Source organism: Salvelinus alpinus, chromosome 19 (assembly GCF_045679555.1).
Source record: "Salvelinus alpinus chromosome 19, SLU_Salpinus.1, whole genome shotgun sequence".
NCBI lineage: Eukaryota > Metazoa > Chordata > Actinopteri > Salmoniformes > Salmonidae > Salvelinus > Salvelinus alpinus.
The window spans coordinates 24,218,116-24,240,477 of NC_092104.1; the positions used below are offsets into that span (position 1 = coordinate 24,218,116).

Here is a 22,362-nt window from a genome sequence, read left to right on the forward strand (position 1 = left end):
ATATTACTAAAAATATTTATAATCATGCAATCACAAGTGAAATATACCAAAACACAGCTTAGCTTGTTGTTAATCCACCCATCGTGTCAGATTTTGAAAATATGCTTTACAGCGAAAGCAATCCTAGCTTTTGTGAGTGTATCAATCAATGCTAGAACAGCTAGCCCCAAATTAGCATGGTCACGAAAGTCAGAAAAGCAATAAAATTAATCGCTTACCTTTGATAATCTTCGGATGTTTGCACTCACGAGACTCCCAGTTACACAATAAATGTTATTTTTGTTCGATAAATATTACTTTTATAACAAAAAAACGCCATTTGGGTTGCGCGTTATGTTCAGAAAACTACAGCCTCGTTCCGTTCGACGAAAATTCCAAAAAGTTTCCGTAATGTTCGTAGAAACATGTCAAATGTTTTTATAATCAATCCTCAGGTTGTTTTTAACATACATAATCGATAATATTTCAACCGGACCGTAACCTATTCAATAAAAGAGAGAAAGAAAATGGAGAGCTACCCCTCTCGTGCGCAGGAACTAATCAAAGGACACCTGACTAGTTTAGAAAAATCTTGCTAATTTTTCAAAATAAAAGCCTGAAACTATGTCTAAAGCCTGGTCACAGCCTGAGGAAGCCATTGGAAAATGAATCTGGTTGATACCCCTTTAAATGGAAGAAAGACGGGAAATCACTTCCGGGTTAGATTTCCTCAGGTTTTCGCCTGCAAAATCTGTTTTCTTATACTCACAGACAATATTTTGACCGTTTTGGAAACTTTGGAGTGTTTTCTATCCTAATCTGTAAATTATATGCATATTCTACGATCTGGACCTGAGAAATAGTCCGTTTACCTTGGGAACGGTATTTAAAAAATAATAGCGTCAAGAAGTTAACAAGATGTTTATCTTTCATTTGCTGTATTGGACTTGCTAATGTGTGAAAGTTACATATTTCAAAAAAATATTTTTGAATTTCCTGCGCCTCCTTTTCAGCGGAATGTTGTCGAGGGGTTCTGCTAGCGGAACGTGTGTCCTAGAAAGGTTAAACATCGAGGAGGGAGTAGAAATTAGGCAAACAATAAATATTTCAGAACAACTACAAGTCGAATAAGACATGGGAGAGATGACAAATTTTGGCAGAGATTTATTTAGACTAATACACTTGAAACAAATAGCCAAACCGAAAACTGCAGACATTACTAGTGCCTCCCCCGCTATCAAACCAACATAAAAAAAAAAAAAAAAATGAAACGCAGCCGAACGTGAACAGAAATCTCAAAGGCAAGCAACTCGCAGCAACGAAGAATTGAATGTGTGCGCGTTCACGTGAAGCGGGGGAATTCTTTAAGGGGGAGCTTTTCGGCACAACAACGGCAAGCAGTTGTATACCTGTTAATACTGTAATGAAACAGCAGGGAGCAGGTCTCGAACCCTTGACCTTCTATCCCGAGGTCCGGCGCGCTATCGACTGTGCCGCAAAAGCATGCTCGTGCGGCAGAGTCGATTTCCGCGGTTATAAACCCAGGGTCGTTACACTACTCCCTCCTTTCAAAGAGCGCGTCATCGCTCTCACCGGCCAAGCACACGCACGGTCGTGGATGCAAGGTCCGATCACTTCTGACACCAATGTAATGAAACAGCAGGGAGCAGGTCTCTAACCATCGACCTTCTAGCCCGAGGTCCGGCGCACTATCGACTGTGCCGCAAAAGCTCATCTGATGTTAGCTAGCTGTCTGACTTTATTAGCCAGATCATTTTCAAACAATAAACTCAATTATTTTATCAGCTAAGTTGGCTAATGTTGCTCAACATTTCTCTGGCTAGCTAACGGATTCGATCCAGCTAACGTTACTATAGCACGATACTTCCACCACATTTTCTCCCTCACCTCAAACTTTCCAAACGCCAGTTGTTTTTCAGTTACAGCTCATGAAGTACGCTTCATCCCCTTCTCACCCCGTCTCCGTGGTCAGGCTTCTCACCTACCTCTTCGTTATCGTTCAGGGGACGCGCTGCTGTAAATTAACTGGCAAACTGCCTTTGCACCTTACTACTGTCTTTCCAGGGCGCACGCTGATGCTGTAACTAGCACATTGGTTGTATCTTATCTCTTCAGTCGCGTGCTGCATTCTGTTATGTGAACAATTGGCTGAGCCCTGGACACAGCCAGTATTGCTCCAAACGCGCATCACTCGTTCGCTTACAGCCAGCAGTGATCCGAAGCCCACCCCCCCAAACTTTTCTCACCGGATCTACACAATTCACGTACGTCACCTATTTTGCATTCAAAGCGGCGAATTTTCGCGGAAAAGGTGACTAGTTTGCATTCCTTATACTTATTGACAGTTTTCCTCTAAGTGTCTAAAGTAGACGTTCATCTCTGTCACATGAAACGGCTCGCAGAAAGTCTTTTAAAACAGTGCTTCACATTCCAGTAGTTGCATCTTCAATAATATTAGAGGATAGGTTAACTATTGTTGCATGTTTTTGTAAGGGCTTAATGAAAAATATTTGTTTCTTCCATGCCAGTGGAGGCTGCTGAGGGGAGGACGGCTCATAATAATGGCTGGAACGGAGCAAATGGAATGGTATCAAACATGTTTGATACCATTCCACCTATTCCACTCCAGCCATTACCACGAGCCCATCCTCCCCAATTAAGGTGCCAACAACCTCCTGTGTCCCATGCATATTATTTTCTGTTGGTCACATTTTACTATTTGGAGCAAATTTTACCATTTGTTAACCAGTTAATGGGGGTTGGTTAGTCGTCAACAAAATTGACTGAAATTTCCATCCCCTACACTACACATACAAGTGCTTGATGACTCCAGACAGAGAGCACCGTTCATATGACAGATTAGCACAGTACAGTAAAGCTGACTGGTCGAGAGATGACTAGGTTTGGGATATGAATACAGCTACTTGTGTAACCCATTTCCCATGTGAGGGAGGTGGGGGTGGCACGGGGGCAGGCATGCCACTGCCAGAGGATCATCTCAGTCCTTTGGACTCACTGGATCTCCAGCAAGACATTCCTGAGGTGCTCTCAGTCACTGATGACATTACTATAGTACCTCTCCCAGGCCATATTACTGTACAGGACAGGGCCACTTCCCCCCACTACTTTACGTGCTGCCTGGCCCGCTGTACATGGGGAGCCCATGCATCACTGTACTATCATAGAAATAGAAGGCTCAAAATGGCCAGAAACAAAGAACATTCTTCTGGAACTCGTCAGTCTATTCTTGTTCTGAGAAATGAAGGCTATTCCATGCGAGAAATTGTCAAGAAACTGAAGATCTCGTACAACGCTGTGTACTACTCCCTTCACAGAACAGCGCAAACTGGCTCTAACCAGAATAGAAAGAGGAGTGGGAGGCCCCGGTGCACAACTGAGCAAGAGGACAAGTACATTAGATTGTCTAGTTTGAGAAACAGACGCCTCACAAGTCCTCAACTGGCAGCTTCATTAAATAGTACCTGCAAAACACCAGTCTCAACGTCAAAAGTGAAGAAGCGACACCGGAATGCTGACCTTCTAGGCAGAGTTGCAAAGAAAAAGCCATATCTCAGACTGGCCAATAAAAAAGAAAATGTTAAAATGGGCAAAAGAACACAGACACTGGACAGAAGAAGATTGGAAAAAAAGTGTAATGGACAGACGAATCTAAGTTTGAGGTGTTTGGATCACAAAGAAGAACATTCGAGAGACGCAGAAAAAAATGAAAAGATGCTGGAGGAGTGCTTGACGCGATCTGTCAAGCATGATAGAGGCAATGTGATGGTCTGGGGGTCCTTTGGTTGTGGTAAAGTGGGAGATTTGTACAGGGTAAAAGGGATCTTGAAGAAGGAAGGCTATCACTGCATTTTGCAACGCCATGCCATACCCCGTGGACAGCACTTAACTGGAACCAATTTCCTCCTACAACAGGACAATGACCAAAAGCACAGCTCCGAACTATGCAATAAATATTTAGGGAAGAAGCAGTCAGCTGGTATTCTGTCTATAATGGAGTGGCCAGCACAGTCACTGGATCTCAACCCTATTGAGCTGTTGTGGGAGCAGCTTGACCGTATGGTACGTAAGAAGTGTCCATCAAGCCAATCCAACTTGTGGGAAGTGCTTCAGCAAGCATGGGGTGAAATCTCTTCAGATTACCTCAACAAATTGACAACTAGAATCCCAAATGTCTGCAAGGCTCTAATTGCTGCAAATGGAGGATTCTTTGACGAAAGCAAGGTTTGAAGGACACAATTATTATTTCAATTAAAAAATCATTATTTATAACCTTGTCAATGTCTTGACTATATTTCCTATTTATTTTGCAACTCATTTCATGTATGTTTTCATGGAAAACAAGGACATTTCTAAGTGACCCCAAACTTTTGAACGGTAGTGTATATTATTATTTTCATACATTTTTGGGATGGAAAAAACACTTTTAGGGTAAACTTAAATGACCAAAACCAGATATAAATTATTTAGAAAATATTGGAACTGTATATTTTTTATTATTATATTATCTTTGAGAACTAACACTCACCTAAATAAATGCTAGACAGTCGAGGAGAATTTAAAATTTCAAAAACAATGAATTTAGCAGTATTCATTTTGTTATGTTTGAGAAAAGAACACAGCATTATCCATGGCAAAATACATAGAATTGCAAGAAACTTGCTTCAAAACTGCAAAATGGTATTTCAGCTGCACGGAGAAATTTGTAAATTTGTGGGATATTGGCATAAAAATTATAAAAAGTTCTCTACAGCACCATGACGGGGGCCTCTAAAAATTCTATGAAATTTAGCAGCGCCAAGAGCGCTGCCACGCCCACCACCTAAGCCACTTTTTGATCCAGAAAAAACCCTGTACTAGTAAACAGAACCTACCATGTCTATGCTATTTTTAGTAGTATACTATACTGTGTAGTTTACTGTAAACTAGACCGTGGCTGTCCTGTATGTATGTGAATGCTTTACATGTATGTACTGGTGGCTCTGTCAGCCCAAGCTGGAGAACTAAGCGACCCATCAGTCCAAACCAAATATTGTAATAACACCAGGTTCCTATTACAATGGACGGAGGCTTAGGTATAAATAGACCAGTACAACCCCTCCTTTATCCCTGTTTAGATTTAATGTCTAGTTATCTACAGTTACTGTCTGTGTGGTCGGGCGAGGCTATGGACACCTTGACACATATAGGCCTAGGTAAGACCACTGTAGGAGGCTGTTTTCACACCTAGGTGTCTACAGTGCCTTGCGAAAGTATTCACCCCCTTGGCATTTTTCCTATTTTGTTGCGTTACAACCTGGAATTAAAATAGATTTTTTATGGGTTTGTATCATTTAATTTACACAACATGCCTATCACTTTGAAGATGCAAAATGTTTTTTTATTGTGAAGCAAACAAGAAATATTACTAAAAAACAAAACTTGAGCGTGGAAAACTGCTCCAGCTCCTTCAAGTTGGATGGGTTCCTGCTGGTGTACAGCAATCTTTAAGTCATACCACAGATTCTCAATTGGAATTAGGTCTGGGCTTTGACAAGGCCATTCCAAGACATTGAAATGTTTCCCCTTAAACCACTTGAGTGTTGCTTTAGCAGTATGCTTAGGGTCATTGTCCTGCTGGAAAGTGAACCTCTGTCCTAGTCTCAATTCTCTGGAAGAGTGAAACAGGTTTCCCTCAAGAATTTCCCTGTATTTAGCGCCATCCAGCATTCCTTCAATTCTGACCAGTTTCCCAGTCCCTGCCGATGAAAAACATGGGATGGTGTTCTCGGGGTGATGAGAGGTGTTGGGTTTGCGCCAAACATAGCGTTTTCCTTGATGGCTAAAAAGCTACATTTTAGTCTCATCTGACCAGAGTACCTTCTTCCATATGTTTGGGGAGTCTCCCACATGCCCTTTGGTGAACACCAAACATGTTTGCTTATTTTTTTCTTTAAGCAATGGCTTTTTTCTGGCCACTCTTCCACAAAGCCCAGTTCTGTGGAGTGTACGGCTTAAAGTGGTCCTATGGACAGATACTCCAATATCAGCTGTGGAGCTTTGCAGCTCCTTCAGAGTTATCTTTGGTCTCTTTGTTGCCTCTCTGTTTAATGCCCTCCTTGCCTGGTCTGTGAGTTTTGGTTGGCGGCCCTCTCTTGGCAGGTTTGTTGTGGTGCCATATTCTTTCAATTTTTTAATAATGGATTTAATGGTGTTCCGTGGGATGTTCAAAGTTTCTGAAATGTTTCTATAACCCAACCCTGATCTGTACTTCTCCATAACTTTGTCTCTGACCTGTTTGGAGAGCTCCTTGGTCTTCATGGTGCCGCCTCTTGCTTAGTGGTGTTGCAGTCTCTGGGGCCTTTCAGAACAGGTGTATATATACACTGAGATCATGTGACAGATCATGTGACACTTAGATTGCACACAGGTGGACTTTATTTAATGAATTATGTGACTTCTGAAGGTAATTGGTTGCACCAGATCTTATTTAGGGGCTTCATAGCAAAGGGGGTGAATACATATGCACCCACCACTTTTCTGTTTTACATTTTTTTAAACAAGTTATTTTTTCCCCATTTCACTTCACCAATTTGGACTATTTTGTGTATGTCCATTACATAAAATCCAAATCCATTTAATTTACAGGTTGTAATGGAACAAAATAGGAAAAATGCCAAAGGGGGTGAATACTTTTGCAAGGCACTGTCAGTAAGCTGGATAACATCAGAAAGAGACAGACAGACAATTGGCAGGGTGAGGGTGTCCTGTCCTTTCAGGAGGGACGCCCGTCAGGGTTTACTGCCTGACTGCTGCAGTTTATCCCTGGACACCTTGATCGACCTCAAAAGGCTTGGATTCCCCATTATTGTATGTAGCTACTTGCTAAACTCTGTCTGAATCGGATTAATACTTTTCCCATCTGGGTCACTGTTGGGGCTAAAACTGCACAACAAAGGTATTGTTCTCTGAAAAACTGATCTTGCAGTTTTAGGGTATTCCCTTGAGGGGGTTTACTCTACACAAGGACGTATAGACAGAACTAGCTCAAATGACTATACCTGCTACTGGAGTCCTTCTTGCTTTTATTTTTCCGTTTCAAGCTGTCCTTCTCTTTGCTGCTGGTGAAAGGTAACATGGAGGCATAGCCATGTTCAGCTTCTGGAAATAAATGAGCAGGATATAAATCAATCCATCACTGTAATTCACAACACAGTGCAATGAATGCATTCAATGCAACCATAGACATTCCAATGAAAACTGATGAGCCATAAATGTGAGATGAGGGAATACTGTATTTTTTGGCTAGGTAAGAAGTGACCTATTACTTGTATCACGTTTGTAGTTATATATCTTGAGTATAAACATAAAATCTCGATTTATGATAATTTCCCCCCATGTCAGCCAATGATGTCATCTGAACTGGTGTAAACCCTGCTGGCTCCCCAGCCTAACCACAAAAGAGAGAAGGGAGAGGTGGGAAATCGTTTGGACAGAACATTAAGATCAAACCCATTGGCACAAGCATGAACCTTTCCCGTGTGAATGTGACAAATAATGTATTTTTCTATCAAACATGTTAATTTCTGCATGTCAGTAAAATTGCAACACTATACTTCAAAGTGTTTGTAATAGAAAATATCCCCTGCATGGTCGACTGTTTTTTCTGCTGTGCACTTGTTGTTGCTGTGAGCATATTGCTGCCAGCTGGCCCCCTTATTCGATGTACAACGCAATTATTAATTTATGTTTTTAAAATCTGGTCTACATCAATAATCAATCATTTATAATTAACCTGATAAATGGATTATGACAGGTGCACTCCCCAGCAATTCAAATGAGGCAGGGTAGCTCACTAATGATATAAAAACAATATGATACACAAAATGCAAAATATGTTAACACTGTACCTCTTTCTCTGCGATCAATGTATTCTGCTGCTTCGATCAACATCTGCACCATTTCGATCGCCGCCATTTTCAACAATAACACTGATAAAATGACAATCAGAGTCAGATTCAGAATTTGGATAGCTAGCTACTCAACTGCTTCTGACTGTGGCTAGTCAGGGTACTTCACTTTCGGTAATGAAAATAAGCAAGAGATGGATGCAAATTCTCGACAACAGAAGTCAGTTATCGGTGTGTGTGATAGTGCTCTTGATAACTTAATTGACGAAATACTTTGTCAAATTCGCTTGGCTGATGCTGGCTCGCGGTTACAATCGCTGTTACGGGTGCAAGCAAGCTAAATGCTAGCTACCTACAATGTTTTTGGAATCACGAACACAAATATTTCAGGCAGAAAGCCTTGTTCTTGAAAAAGTAAAAATGACAATCCGCAGATGGCTCTCAAAAACAAATGACGTTATAATTTATTAGCCGAACAGAAAATGTACAGCAACTCGAGCTGGCAAGAAAAACTAACGTCTACCCGGTTAACAAATTAACTTCATACAGTCTGCCTTAAATATCAAAATTAGGTACGCTTGTGATATAACCATATATTTAAAACATTTGTGAGATCTATTCGAAATTTCGAACCAGCGAATATAGTTAGCTATCCAAAGTCAAAACAGCCTCGTCAAATTCAAATACCATAACTAACAAGCGCCTAGTTATGCTGGCCGATCACGTGTGGGTCGTCTCGAGCTGCAAAGGCTGACACAAATGTTTATAAAAAAAATACTAGGTCAAAAGAGAAGCTAGATAAACTGCTACCTTGCAACAGTGTTTATATGAACGACAGCAGTTTTGCTGGTAAACTACTGTGTTTGCCAGAGAGCTTATGGGTGCGTTCGTAAATTGACTCTGGAGTGCCAGAGTGCGCTCTGGGCGTTCGTAAATTCAGAGCGTTACGCTCTCCGGAGCGCACACTGGACGCTCTGGCCAAAGAGTAGGGTTGTTCCAAGCATTCTGACCTCACAATGGCAGTCAAACACCCAAGCTAACGTTGGCTAGCTTATTCCAGACAAAAAATGAGAGAACACCTCTGACCATTTTACTCGGCCTAGCAGAGCTGGTTAGGCTGTTTTCATGTTATCCATACTGTTGGTGACTTACTGTGATGCGGGCAACATTTTAATTACGCTTTTTTTCCGACGTTTACTGGCACTGGCCATTCGTTAATCCATCCGTTATTCTGCGCACTCAGACGAGAGTTCTCTGAAATCGGAGTAGATAGCCAGAGTGAATTTACGAACGCGCCCTATGTGAGCTGTGATGCGATTGGGTACCCTAAATAGTAACACCAACAGGGCTGTCATGTGCAACTGGTTAACAGTTTTGCCATTTTGGCGCCATCATATCACATTAGTCTGTTGTTACAGGAAAAGAGCCACAATGGAGTCTTGTTTCTCTATTGTTGGCACCAAGTGTTTTGGCGTGCCATTGATTGTTCTCACCGAGTCAAATCGCGATTCGTTAACAACTCGCATGAGCAGCGCGTGAAAGACCACGCCCCGTGGACATGCTGCTTTCGCTGAGTTACTCGGTGATTGGTTTTTCAGTGTTGTTTGCTTTGTTTCGAGTTCAGTGGTTGGCGGAATTCACATGCTGCGCCACTATTGGGGCACTTCGTTTTGCATTGCCAGGTGCCCCGGGTGAGTGAAGATTTTTATTAAGGACCAATGGAGTGGTCTAAATTGTATACACTCTGCCTGACAGGGGTACCGGTTCATGCAAAACTAACTTTCCATTGGTATTTTAAACCTTTATTTAACTAGGAAAGTCAGTTAAGAACAAATTCTTATTTTCAATGATGGCCTAGGAACAGTGGGTTAACTGCCTTGTTCAGGGGAAGAAAAACAGATGTTTACCGTGTCAGCTCAGGGATTCGAATCTTGCAACCTTCCAGTTACTAGTCCAATGCTCTAACCATTAGGCTACCTGACGCCCCATAACCTGTATTGTGACAAGGAATTGTTATTCTTACAAGGTAATGCAGAAGCAAGTTTTGCTGCAGAATTCATTAAGCATTTTTTAAACCGTAACTATTAAAAAAAAATTGAATTCTAGAAACCATGACGAGAGAACAGTCCTCAAATTCCCATTCAGGTGAATTTACTTCAGAAGACCCATAACCACTTGGAATCTCCAAATATGCTTGAAAACCACATAGTAGGTTGTTGATTGAAAGCAGGTTATGAAATTGACATACTATGAGGGCAAGAGCCAGCGTTGAATTGTATGTGGTGGCAAGACTACACAAAATATATTTTATGCGTGCTTGACTGCACCATAGTTCGATTATACTCTGGGAAGATTCAGTTGTGATGTTCAGTTAGAATTGGATCAAAATGCCCAGAATTGCATCCATTTAATTGGAATGCAATTAAGTGCAACTGTACTATACTGAACAAAAATATAAACTCAACCATTTCTAAGATTTTGCTGAGTTACAGTTCATAAGGAAATCAGTCAATTTAAATGAATTCATTAGGCCCTAGTCTATGGATTTCACGACTGGGCAGGGGCGCAGCCATAGGTGGGCATAGGCCCACCCACTTGGGAGCCAGGCCAACCCATTGGGGAGCCAGGCCCAGCCAATCAGAATTAGTTTTTCTCCACAAAAGGGCTTTATTACAGACAGAAATACTCAGAGGGCCTCCTGAATGTCGCTGTAGTCTAAGGCACTGCATTGCAATGCTTGAAGCATCACTACATACCCACGTTCGATCCCGGACTGTGTGACAACTGGCTGTGACCGGCCTTCCCATAGAGCGGTGCACAATTGGTTCAGCATCGTCCGGGATAGGGGAGGGCTTTACTTGGCCGGGCACCTGTAGGCTGACTTTAGTTGTCAGTTGAACTGTGTTTTCTCCGACCCATTGGTGCAGGCAGGTGTTAAGGAACGCGGTTTGGCAGGTCATGTTTTGGAGGACGCATAATTCAACCTTCGCCTCTCCCAAGCACGTTGGGGAGTTGCAGCGATCAGACAAGATCATAATTGGGAGAAAAAGGGGGTAAAATGAAAAAAATAAAAAATACTCCTCTGCACCTCTTGACGATCCCACAGGTGAAAAAGCCTGGAGGTGGTCCTGGGCTTGCGTGGTTACACGGAGGTGGCTTATGGTAGAGAAATTAACATTCAATGCTCTGGCAACAGCTCTGGTGGACATTCCTGCAGTTAGCATGCCAATTGCACAATCCCTCAACACTTGAGACATCCGTGGCAAAACTGAACATTTTAGAGTGCCATTTTATTGTCCCCAGAATAATCTTTGTGTAGGAACATTTATGGGATCTTTCATTTCACCTCATGAAACATGGGACCAGCACTTTATATGTTGCTTTTTAATTTTTGTTCAGTGTAGTATGCAAAAAAGACTACGGCTTGAGCACACCTAAACCATCATTTCGCAAAATGGTATGCAGCATCATCTGGATGTGTGGAACAAAAGTTTAACATTCACCTACCATTTCTGTCAAGGCGGCTACGCATACAATTTGATGCATATGTTCAATAAATCCAACCTATGCACCACACAGAACACAATGCTGCAAGGCAAACGCAGCGTTCCATTGGAAAAGAATGTACTTCTGGTGTAGCAAAACACAATGACGCTGTAATCAAGGGGGAGGCAAGACAGAACATGAACGTCGGCCGTGAGCAGTACATCACGTAGGGAACCAAACAGAATATATAGCTCACTGAATGAAAAGGGAACAGAGTGTGACTAATGAATACATGCGTTTGGTGACGACAAATGGTAGAGATTCAACAAGTAGAATTGTTGGAAAACTAATAGAAATGACAGCAGACGTTCTGTGGTCAAAGGCGATAGGAAGGCTAACCGCAACTTTCAACCATTTGTTCTTAAAACCATATACAGAAGATGACATGAGAAATGCGCCTAGAGGGGGAATTTGAACACAACTGAAGAGGGGTTTGTGCTCAAATCACACCCATTACAACACTTTCCTTCAAAAATATTCTCAGACCTTTCAGCAATCAATTAACTATCTCACTTAGAGCTTTACATTTCAATAATTTGGCAATTTACATAAATCGTAAAAATGAGAAGGGATCATGATCTGAATTAACGTTTTTAATCTGACTCAAAAACACCCTAATTAAAATGCACCCTGAAAAGCATATTGACCCAGGCATGTTGACCACAAGACTCATTCTTAAAATAAGCTAAACATATTACAGAAACATGTCATTATATTCAGTTGCATGGGTCTTTGCATAACTTATATGCAGTGCAGGGAGTCAAAATGAAAACAAATACATAATACAAAAAAATAAACTTATATCACCAAAACACAGTCTAGAGACTACAAGGCTAAAATAGTATATTTTAGGGAACATCAATGAGTATGTTCTATTTATCCTACTTCAAGCAATGAAGTCCAGAGGTCTGTTGAATCCACCTTTTCTGTTCATGTACTGCCTGAAAAGAAAAAAATAAACAATACAAAACTGTTAACATTACATCATCGTCCACCAATAGGAGAGCTGATATGTCTGCATAGAAACACCTGCAGAGGTGATTGGCTGCAATGAGCATGGTCACTGTTCCGACTGCTCAATATCAGCCAGGACCTTGTGCCTTGCAGTTGGAATTGTTGATTTATAAACAAATTAAGCTAGTTGGTGCATAAATCAACAAGATACGCTACTTAATAACAGGTGACCTGAATGTGATGGAAAATAAATAATATCCTAACAAGAGATATGATATACTAAATGCAGTCTATATTACAGCATTTTCACAACTACATGTGAGCAGCTCCACCCAATGTTGTAATTTAAATGTTATTTGTGAAATAAAAAGCCACATAAGCCAACTCTTGGGGTTAATGATAATGAATCAACAGACCTGTATTTCCTCTTCTGAGACACATTGATAGCATGCGCATTGACTGCTCCATTGGTCTTCTTCCCCTGTTGGCAATGACAACCACATTAAAACATCACACATCCAAAAACATGAGGTTGTTCACCATTCACCTGTGGCAATAAACAATTAAGTTGTATCAAACCAAAACAACTTCCTGCAATAAAAAAAAAACTGCCAGACAAATGGAGAGACCTACTTGAACTACTTTGAAAAGAATCACACCCATCTCAGATGATCTTAGTCTTACAACAAACTGTTTACCAAAAGTGGAGTGTGTCAAGTTCTTAGAAATCAATATTATAATGATTGTTAGATCTTTAATCCTTGTTGGTGAAGTGCACCGTACAATCAGTTAGTTTTAGAAAACTGTGCCCCCTTGTGGTGAGTTGGACAATTTCAGAAATTACCTGTCTACAGGATAATTATTCTGCAGACTCCAGACTAAATAAAAGCATCTAATATCTACAGATATCTTTGGCAAGCCTAACCAGGAACCTCTAGATTTGAGACGAGTTGACAGAATCCTTACCTTTGTGGTGTCAAAGTTGCCAAATCCCATAATCTTCATCATCTCAATCTCCTCTTCTGTCTTTCCCTGCATGTCTTCCTCTATAAACAATACACAATTTTAGACACTGACATGCAACAGTAGTATTTCTCCATATTCTCACAGAAGGGGTGCATCCCAATTAGCATGTGCACCCCCCACACAGTACCAGTCAAAAGTTGAGTCAAAATAAAGGAACCTTTGAATTAGTATTTTCTACATTGTAGAAAATCAAAACTATGAAATAACATATGGAATCATGTAGCTACCAAAAAGGTGTTAAATGAAAATATTGTATATTTGAGATCATTCAAAGTAGCCAACATTTGCACACTCATTATCTCAACAAACTTCATGAGGTAGTCACCTGGAATGCATTTCAATTAACAGGTGTGCCTTGTTAAAAGTTCATTTGTGGAATTTCTTTCCTTCTTAAACTCACGAGTCACCATCCCGGATCCAGGAGCATCCTCATCAGTAAAAAAGCTGACTAGCATAGCGCCACAAGTAAATACTAGCATATAAATATCATGAAATCACAAGTCCAATACACCAAATGAAAGATACACATCTTGTGAATCCAGCCATCATTTCCGATTTTTAAAATGTTTTACAGCGAAAACACAATATGTATTTCTATTAGCTAACCACAATAGCAAAAGACTCAACCGCACATTTTCACCATTTTTTTACCGCATAGGTAGCCATCACAAAACCGACCAAATAGAGATATAATTAGTAACTAACCAAGAAACAACTTCATCAGATGACAGTCTTATAACATGTTATAAAATAAATCTATGTTTTGTTCGAAAAATGTGCATATTTCAGGTATAAATCATAGTTTTACATTGCAGCTACAATCACAAATAGCACCGAAGCAGCAAGAATAACTACAGAGAGCAACGTGAAATACCTAAATACTCATCATAAAACATTTATGAAAAATACATGGTGTACAGCAAATGAAAGATAAACATCTTGTGAATCCAGCCAATATTTCAGATTTTTTAAGTGTTTTACAGAGAAAACACAATATAGCATTATATTAGCGTACCACAATAGCCAACCACACAACCGCATTCATTCACCGCAAAGGTAGCGATCGCAAAAACCAGCAAAAGATATAAAATTATTCACTAACCTTGACAAACTTCATCAGATGACAGTCCTATAACATCATGTTACACAATACATATATGTTTTGTTCGAAAATGTGCATATTTAGCGGTACAAATCGTGGTTTTACAATGTGAATACGTAGCCAAACTGCACAAAATTATCCGGATATATTTCTGACACTCACCTAATCTAATCAAAGAACTCATCATAAACTTTACTAAAAAATACATGTTGTACAGCAAATGAAAGATACACTAGTTCTTAATGCAATCGCTGTGTTAGAATTCTAAAAATAACTTTAGTACGACATACAGCTTACGTTATAGCGAGACAGCGCCTGCAATGAGGGCGGAAAATAGTACTAAACATTTTCCACAGAAATATGAAATATCATAAATGGTTCCTACTTTTGCTGAGCTTCCATCAGAATCTTGTACAAGGAGTCCTTTGTCCAGAATAAATCGTTGTTTGGTTTTAGAATGTCCTCTTCGCCTGTCGAATTAGCAACCAAAGCTAGCCAAGTGGCGCGAAGTTGTCCATCTTCACCAAACGCAGAGAACGGAAAACGCCAAAACTCCCGATAAACGTTCAATAATCTGATAAAACTATATTGAAAAAACATACTTTACGATGATATTATCACATGTATCAAATAAAATCAAAGCCGGAGATATTAGCTGTCTATACCGAAAGCTTTTCAGAAGGCAATCCAGGGTTCCTTCCCGCGCCTTGCTGGACAAAGGAAATTTGGGGTCACGTCATTCCAAGAGCTCTTGTTCGACCTCAGATCAAGCTAGACACCACATTCCACCTCCCACTGCCTGTTGACATCTAGTGGAAGGCGTATGAAGTGCATGTATATCCATAGATTTCAAGCAAATGAATAGGAAGGCCCTGGAACAGAGCCTCGATTTCAGATTTTTCACTTCCTGACAGGAAGTTTGCTGCAAAATTAGTTCTGTTTTACTCACAGATATAGTTCAAACGGTTTTAGAAACTAGAGAGTGTTTTCTATCCAATAGTAATAATAATATGCATATTGTACGAGCAAGAATAGAGTACGAGGCAGTTTAATTTGGGAACGATTTTTTACAAAGTGAAAATAGCGCCCCCCTATTGACAAAAGGGTAATGCATTTGAGCCAATCAGTTGTATTGTATTGTGACAAGGTAGGAGTGGTATACAGAAGATAGCCCTATTTGGTAAAAGACTAAGTTCATATTATGGCAAGAACAGCTCAAATAAGCAAAGAGAAACAACAGTCCACCATTACTTTAAGACATGAAGGTCAGTCAAGTCAGAAAATATCAAGAACTATTCTTCATGTGCAGTCGCAAAAACCATCAAGCGCTATGAAACTGGCTCTCATGAGGACGGCCACAGGAAAGGAAGACCCAGAGTTACCTCTGCTGCAGAGGACAAGTTCATTAGTTACCAGCCTCAGAAATTGCAGCCCAAATAAATGCTTCAGAGTTAAGTAACAGACATAAACTCAACATAAACTGTTCAGAGGAGACTGCTTGAATCAGACCTTCATGGTCAAATTGCTGTAAAGAAACCACTACTAAAGGTGACTAATAACAAGAGATTTGCTTGGGCCAAGAAACATCGAGCAATGGACATTAGATCGGTGGAAATCTGTCCTTTGGTCTGATGAGTCCAATTGTGAGAATTTTGGCTCCAACCACCATGTCTTTGTGAGACCCAGAGTAGGTGAACGAATGATCTCTGCATGTGTGGTTCCCACCATGAAGGAGGTAGTGTGATGGTGCTTTGCTGGTGAAACTGATTTTATTTAGAATTCAAGGCACACTTAACCAGCATGGCTAACACAGCATTCTGCAGCGATACGCCTTCCCATCTGTTTTGAGCTTAGTGGGACTATCAATTGTTTTTCCACAGGATAATGACCCAAAGCAAAAGCAGCCAACCAGTGCTCAGCATATGTGGGAACTCCTTCAAGACTGTTGGAAAAGCACTCCAGGTTAAGCTGGTTGAGAGAATGCCAAAAGTGTGCAAAGCTGTCATCAAGGCAAAGGGTGGCTACTTAGAAGAATCTAAAACCTATTTTTATTTGTTTAACACTTTTTTGGTTACTACATGATTCCATGTGTGTTATTTCATAGTTTTGATGTCTTCACTACTATTCTACAATGTAGAAAATAGTAAAAATAAACACCTTGAATGAATAGGTGTCCAAAAGTTTGACTGGTACTGTTTATATACACACAGGGCTCTGGTCAAAAGTACTGCACCATGTAGGGAATCGAGCGTCATTTGAGACACATACAAGTTCATAGCAGATAAACCACCTGAGATCTGATGCTCCTTCACTGGCTTATCCTTGGAATCCTTTTTATCTTCATCATCACGCCTGTCCTTCTGCCTGGAGGGGGAGCCGGAAGAAGAGCGCAGCCGACGAGGAGACCTAAAGACAAGAGACAGAGATAGCTGGAGGACGGGTTATCTAGGCCGAGGTCCCATTCTATATCCTTCTTGAAGTGTGCACAAATCATTTTCCTTTGTGGACTGGTTTAACAAATATGGTGGAAACTGGAAACACTCCCCCCACCCCAATCCAATGCTTGTCAATTCTTGAGGATGAGGAAGTGCACATTTGGGGAGAAGGGTGTGGAATTGGAATACAGCCCTAGTGATACTTTTGCAGTACATAAATAGTCAAACTTCCCCCTAAGAGCACAAGGTATCACAGGCTCTTTAGCCAGATATATTTATGTCAATGGGTGTGTAGACCGAGGTTACACCACATAGGCCTAGAGAAGTAACCAATGACCCTGTGTGAGTCTACTGTCAACCCCCTTTTAGTTGAGATGTCTCACTGGGGGTCTTTTCTCTCACCTTGAGCGTCGCCTGCGGGCTGGAGAGCGCGAGCGGCTCCTTCGCCTTTCCCGAGAACGGGAGCGTTCCCTCTCCCTGCGCTTTCGTTCGCGGTCCCTTGAACCCGAGCGAGAGCGTCGTCTCTCTGCAGACGAGGAACAAACAGACCAAGACATTACTTAATATGGCGGAGGACCAAGAACAGCATCCATGTTATGAATCCTTACATTAATAGAATTTTGTTTAGTGAATGGGTTCAATAAAATGTTGTACTACCTCGAAGTAAAGATGTTGCTAAAGTGTTGAATAATTTCTCTGTATATGCAGGGGGTAATTTCTCCAAAATACAAAAGTATATAATTTTTTTTAGCACATTATATACCGCCAGACTAGCTCTGGTCCAGGTGCATGCAACAGAGGCGCACGCAGGTTGTAGTGAAGATCCAACGCATGCACGTGGACCAGAGCTAGTCTGGTCGTTTTTGTATAAAAAAAAAAAAATGACACCCTGTGCATACAGAGAAAGTATCCACAGAGTAGAGGCAACTCGTAGTTGTTGTGTGATGGACCAGAGAAAGACGCACTAGCTATGTTCATAGCCCAGTCATAGACCAGTAGAGGCTGCTGAGGGGAGGACGGCTTATAATAATGGCTGGAGTGGAGTAGTATCAACCACATCTGATACCATTCCAACCATTATGATGAGCTGTCTTCCCCTCAGCAATCTCCACTGACTACAGGGACGTCAAACGTTCAGCCTGCTGCACAGACCCTTTGGACGCTCTAGTCTAGAGCGCCTGGTTAAATGGTGATTATGAGCATTTTTTTTTATTATCTCAAAATGGTTAAACTACTGAGAAATATAAAGTAGGTGATTATTGAAACAAATCTGTGTTTAACTTACTATCACGATAAATTAAGCTATACATTAATAAGATATGGAAAAAATGTAATATGTTACTTTCCATGATGTGGACAGTATTTGTTAATACATTATACAAGCGGCCATTTTGATAGCATCGGGGACATCAAATTTTTACCTCAGATCGGTGACAAGATCAAGTGCTTAAAACAGATCAATATATTTGGTTTTGTAATGTTTATTTTGTCATATGCACTGGGGTTTGCAGGATTTAGTTGTTTTTTTAAATAAGTTTTTAAATGACACTGATACGCACACCAATTGATTTCAACGTGATAACCGATGAGAGACTACAAAATAGTGTTGCGTTTCTTTCTGTTTTGGTGACCCCTGTATCAAAATGCAACATTCCAAAATGTAGCTGACTTATGCAGGTTGTCCTCTAACCAGTGATGTAAAAAGATCTCCAGTTTCCATTAGGTTTTTCAGTTGTGGTAGTCAACAGAAGGGTTAACCCAGACATCACAGGGGCTATAAAGATGAAGCATTCATTTAGAACGTTCTCACCACCAAACGATAGGGAGTTGAAGTCCAGTCACGGGTAGTGGGAGAGGATGAACTAGGTGAAACTGGGCCAACATTCTGCTAATTTTCTCATCGATGAAACATCTGATCTCAATACATCATGTTCCCAAAACTACAATCTGTTACAAACACAGTGCACTAAGCTTTAGACTTAGTGTCTGAAAGACTGCAAGGTCAAATTGAGGTTGTGCACAAACACTTCCCAGAGGAGATCCTATGCTACAATAGGATCTCCCTAGCTCCCGTTTGGCTTTGTCCACCTCCTTGCTTGTTCTGCCCACTATGCTTAATTTTCTCCCACTATAAACGACACAGATGAACTATATTGGGTTAGTTAGATCTTTGACGACAGTATCTTCTCGCCAGGGTAGTTTTGTTAAGAACCCAGACGCTTGCTCTAACGTTAACATGCATTGTTTGCGGTACAGTTTTGGAAACATAAGGAACAAATCAGTTATCATTTTCTCAAAACAAAAAAGGTTAAATTACTACACACATTTAAAGATGCACTAGGCTCCTCCATTTCCTGGTAGCTAAAATCTGTTTATGTGACAAAACAAGCAAGTATAGCGTAGAGCAGGGGTCGGGAACCTATGGCTCCCGAGCCAGGTGTGGCTCTTTTGATGATTGCATCTGGCTCGCAGATATTTTAATTAAATGATACTGGCCTACGTTGGCCGTTGCTAGGTAAAACAGGTAAACGCCTCCTTTTGAATCAGTCTGCTCGGTCATTAGCTCAAAGCTAACCCTTCGACGAAGAAGATGGCGAAAAGAAAAAAAGATGACGCGTATCGTACATTTCAGGACGAATGGACCGAAGAATTCGCCTTTGTGGAGAGAGCAGGTTCTGCGGTGTGTCTAATTTGCAATGACAAAATTACATCGATGAAACGGTCGAATGTAAAGCGGCACTTCGACACGCGCCATGCTACCTTTGCATCAAAATACCCTGCGGGAGACAGCAGAAAGAAAGCGTGCCAAGAGCTACTGAGCAGGGTGCAAGCTAGCCAGCAGCAACTCCGCGTATGGACCCGGCAAGGTGACTATAATTCCGCTAGCTTTGCTGGATCTTTAGCAATAGTGAGGAACGGAAAACCATTCACAGATGGCGAGTATGCTAAAACGTTCATGCTGGATGTAGCCAATGAACTTTTTGATGATCTTCCGAACAAAGACAAGATAATTAAACGGATACAAGACATACCTCTGTCGGCAAGAACTGTTCATGATCGTACCATCGTGATGGCAAACAAAGTGGAGGAAACGCAAGTGAAGGACATAAATGCAGCGCCGTTCTTTTCCCTGGCTTTGGATGAGTCAACAGACGTGAGCCATGTGTCGCAGTTCAGCGTGATTGCAAGATATGCTGTTGGTGACACACTGCGCGAAGAAAGTCTTGCAGTTCTGCCATTAAAAGGGTCCACAAGAGGTGAGGATTTATTTAAGTCTTTCATGGAGTTTGCTCAAGAAAAAAATCTACCTATGGATAAACTTCTCTCAGTGTGTACTGATGGTGCTCCGTGTATGGTGGGGAATAAAAAAGGATTTGTGGCGCTTCTCCGTGAACATGAAAATAGACCCATCCTAAGTTTCCATTGCATTCTACACCAGGAGGCACTTTGTGCTCAGATGTGTGACAGGCAGTTTGGGGAAGTGATGTCGCTGGTCATTCGTGTGATCAACTTTATTGTTGCTCGAGCCTTAAATGATCGCCAGTTTAAAACACTGCTGGATGAAGTTGGAAATAACTATCCTGGTCTGCTTTTGCACAGCAATGTGCGTTGGTTGTGCGTTGGTTGTCAAGAGGGAAGGTGCTTAGCCGTTTTGCGGCTTGCCTGAAAGAAATAAAACATATTATATGGCTCTCACTGAAATAAATTTCCAAATTTTTTGCTTTCATGGCTCTCTTAGTCAAAAAGGTTCCCGACCCCTGGCGTAGAGAATCATTGTACAATCTAAATCACTGTGATAAACATTTTCCATAACCAAAAATATTGTATTTTCAGCTGGTTTACGAAACCGAAAGTAAAACACACAAAAACGAAACTTGGGCACGGGAAGCATAGAAAGAAAGCACATAAAACAGATCTACCGCTTCTTAGACTTGCTTTCAATGAGAATGACAGATCTATAATCTGGTCGTGTTGCCCAAAAAGTTACATACTGCAGCTTTAAAGGGCTTTAGGGTTTACACACTGCCATGTGTCTACTTCACCCCTACAGTTGACCAATCACGGATGAAGGGGTTTAGACTTCGGCAAAATACAAATAGCTGAAAAGACTGCAAAGACCAAAACATCACAAAATATATGCATTAACTCTTTACGATGGGAATTATGTGGACAGCTTTACAGCCTTGTTTCTGAAAACAGACTAGACAGAGGACTACCTGCGCTAATTAGCTATATGCGTTATCGAACACCTTTGTGTAAACGCAAGACTGAGTCCACAAACGTGTTGTCTATGGGCTACAACTGGGTCAAAACCGATTAAAACAGTGTTCACTAAGTGTATATTTTTGCATTTGTTAAATTAACGTTATTTTTATGTGACATGAAAGTAGGAGGCTTTATGTTTCTAGAAATGTATAGCAATTGAGAACCCATTCACGTTTAGTTGCCGTATTTGGCTGCCAAAGCCAATCAGTCTCTAAACAGAACATGTAACGTAAAGGTCCTTTAACTATAGTCCGGAGTAACGCTGTTTGGTGCCTTTACTCCATTATGGGCTAGCGTGTACACAATTAAAGGTTAACCAGGTGACTATAGTTTACCTTTAATGTTTAGGGCTACACGTAAATGTTAGTTGCGAGACCGAAATAGAGCGGTTATTATTATCATCATATTGCTAGCTAGAACACATATGGACCTGTTTGTAAATAACGTAGGATGCTACTGTAGCTAACTTTAGCGAATTGCTATTATTATCATCGTTGGTTATTCATTGCTAATACAAACCTCGTTTTGGTGGGGATCGGCTTCTACTTCTGCCCATTTTTAGGGCCTTATTAAGTTCTTCAAATAATAAGCAAAGTGAAAACGTCGACAATTTAACAGATTTCTGCCGTTTGATTTCAGTAACTCATTGCTGTTCTCTCCGCAGATGAAAAAGACAGGAAACCGGAAGCCCTTAACACAGAAAGCTATATTTACTGCCCCCTAGCGGGCTGGAATGGATATGAATAGCGTTACCTGTTGATTTCGTAAGTTCATGGATGAATCTCAATTGCATCCTCCTCGTGTCCTCTCTCATCGCCTCCTTCTCAAAATCCATTGGATGATAAAGCCAGAGGTCCCGCTGCTCTGACCATCTTCCCCAATGGGTTTTGAGCAAGAGGCGAGAAGAGAGAATAGGACTCGAGAGTATACAATAAAACATTTCCCCATGTCTTTATAAACAAAAACATATCTAACCAAGATGCATTAAAAAATAATATATATATATGTCGGCAAACATTAAGAATATTATTTTCCCTAAGTATCAGAACTAGAACTGGACTTTACTGTACCTGACACTCATATGATCAAGTAAAGTACAGTTGCTAGGTTAACAAACAAATAACAG

The 22,362-nt window shown here is 40.8% G+C and overlaps 2 protein-coding genes across 5 annotated transcripts in view; both read right to left on the reverse strand.

Annotated features, from left to right (window-relative positions):
- The window catches only part of mxd1 (MAX dimerization protein 1), a 32,723-nt gene extending 20,842 nt beyond the window's left edge, over positions 1-11,881 (reverse strand). Inside the window, exons 1-3 of one of the 4 annotated variants that reach the window (XM_071352655.1) lie at positions 9,060-11,881; positions 7,908-7,988; positions 7,059-7,155 (exon numbers count right to left, since the gene is read on the reverse strand). In XM_071352655.1, the coding sequence (XP_071208756.1) occupies positions 7,059-7,155; positions 7,908-7,988; position 9,060 (179 nt within the window). In that variant the 5' untranslated portion in view covers positions 9,061-11,881. Of the gene's footprint in view, positions 1-7,058; positions 7,159-7,907; positions 9,026-9,059 lie in introns of those variants that run through there. The other 3 variants (XM_071352654.1, XM_071352656.1, XM_071352657.1) reach the window with 3 other exon arrangements.
- Positions 11,882-12,031: 150 nt separating this feature from the next.
- Positions 12,032-21,952, reverse strand: snrnp27 (small nuclear ribonucleoprotein 27 (U4/U6.U5)). The gene is made up of 6 exons (XM_071352658.1): positions 21,756-21,952; positions 17,373-17,496; positions 16,826-16,941; positions 13,374-13,453; positions 12,824-12,888; positions 12,032-12,394 (listed from the first exon to the last, which is right to left on the reverse strand). Exons 1-6 carry the CDS (start codon positions 21,790-21,792, stop codon positions 12,340-12,342), a joined length of 477 nt encoding a protein of 158 aa, XP_071208759.1. The 5' UTR covers positions 21,793-21,952; the 3' UTR covers positions 12,032-12,339.
- Positions 21,953-22,362: the final 410 nt, after the last annotated feature.

Coding starts and splice junctions, on each gene's coding strand:
- snrnp27 (XM_071352658.1), bottom strand. CDS start 21,792: ATGGGCAGAAGTAGAAGCCGATCCCCACCAAAACGAG. Junction 13,454..16,825: donor GAAGGAGCATCAGATCTCAG/GTGGTTTATCTG, acceptor TATTGTTTATAG/AGGAAGACATGCAGGGAAAG. Junction 12,395..12,823: donor TCTCAGAAGAGGAAATACAG/GTCTGTTGATTC, acceptor TTTTCTTTTCAG/GCAGTACATGAACAGAAAAG.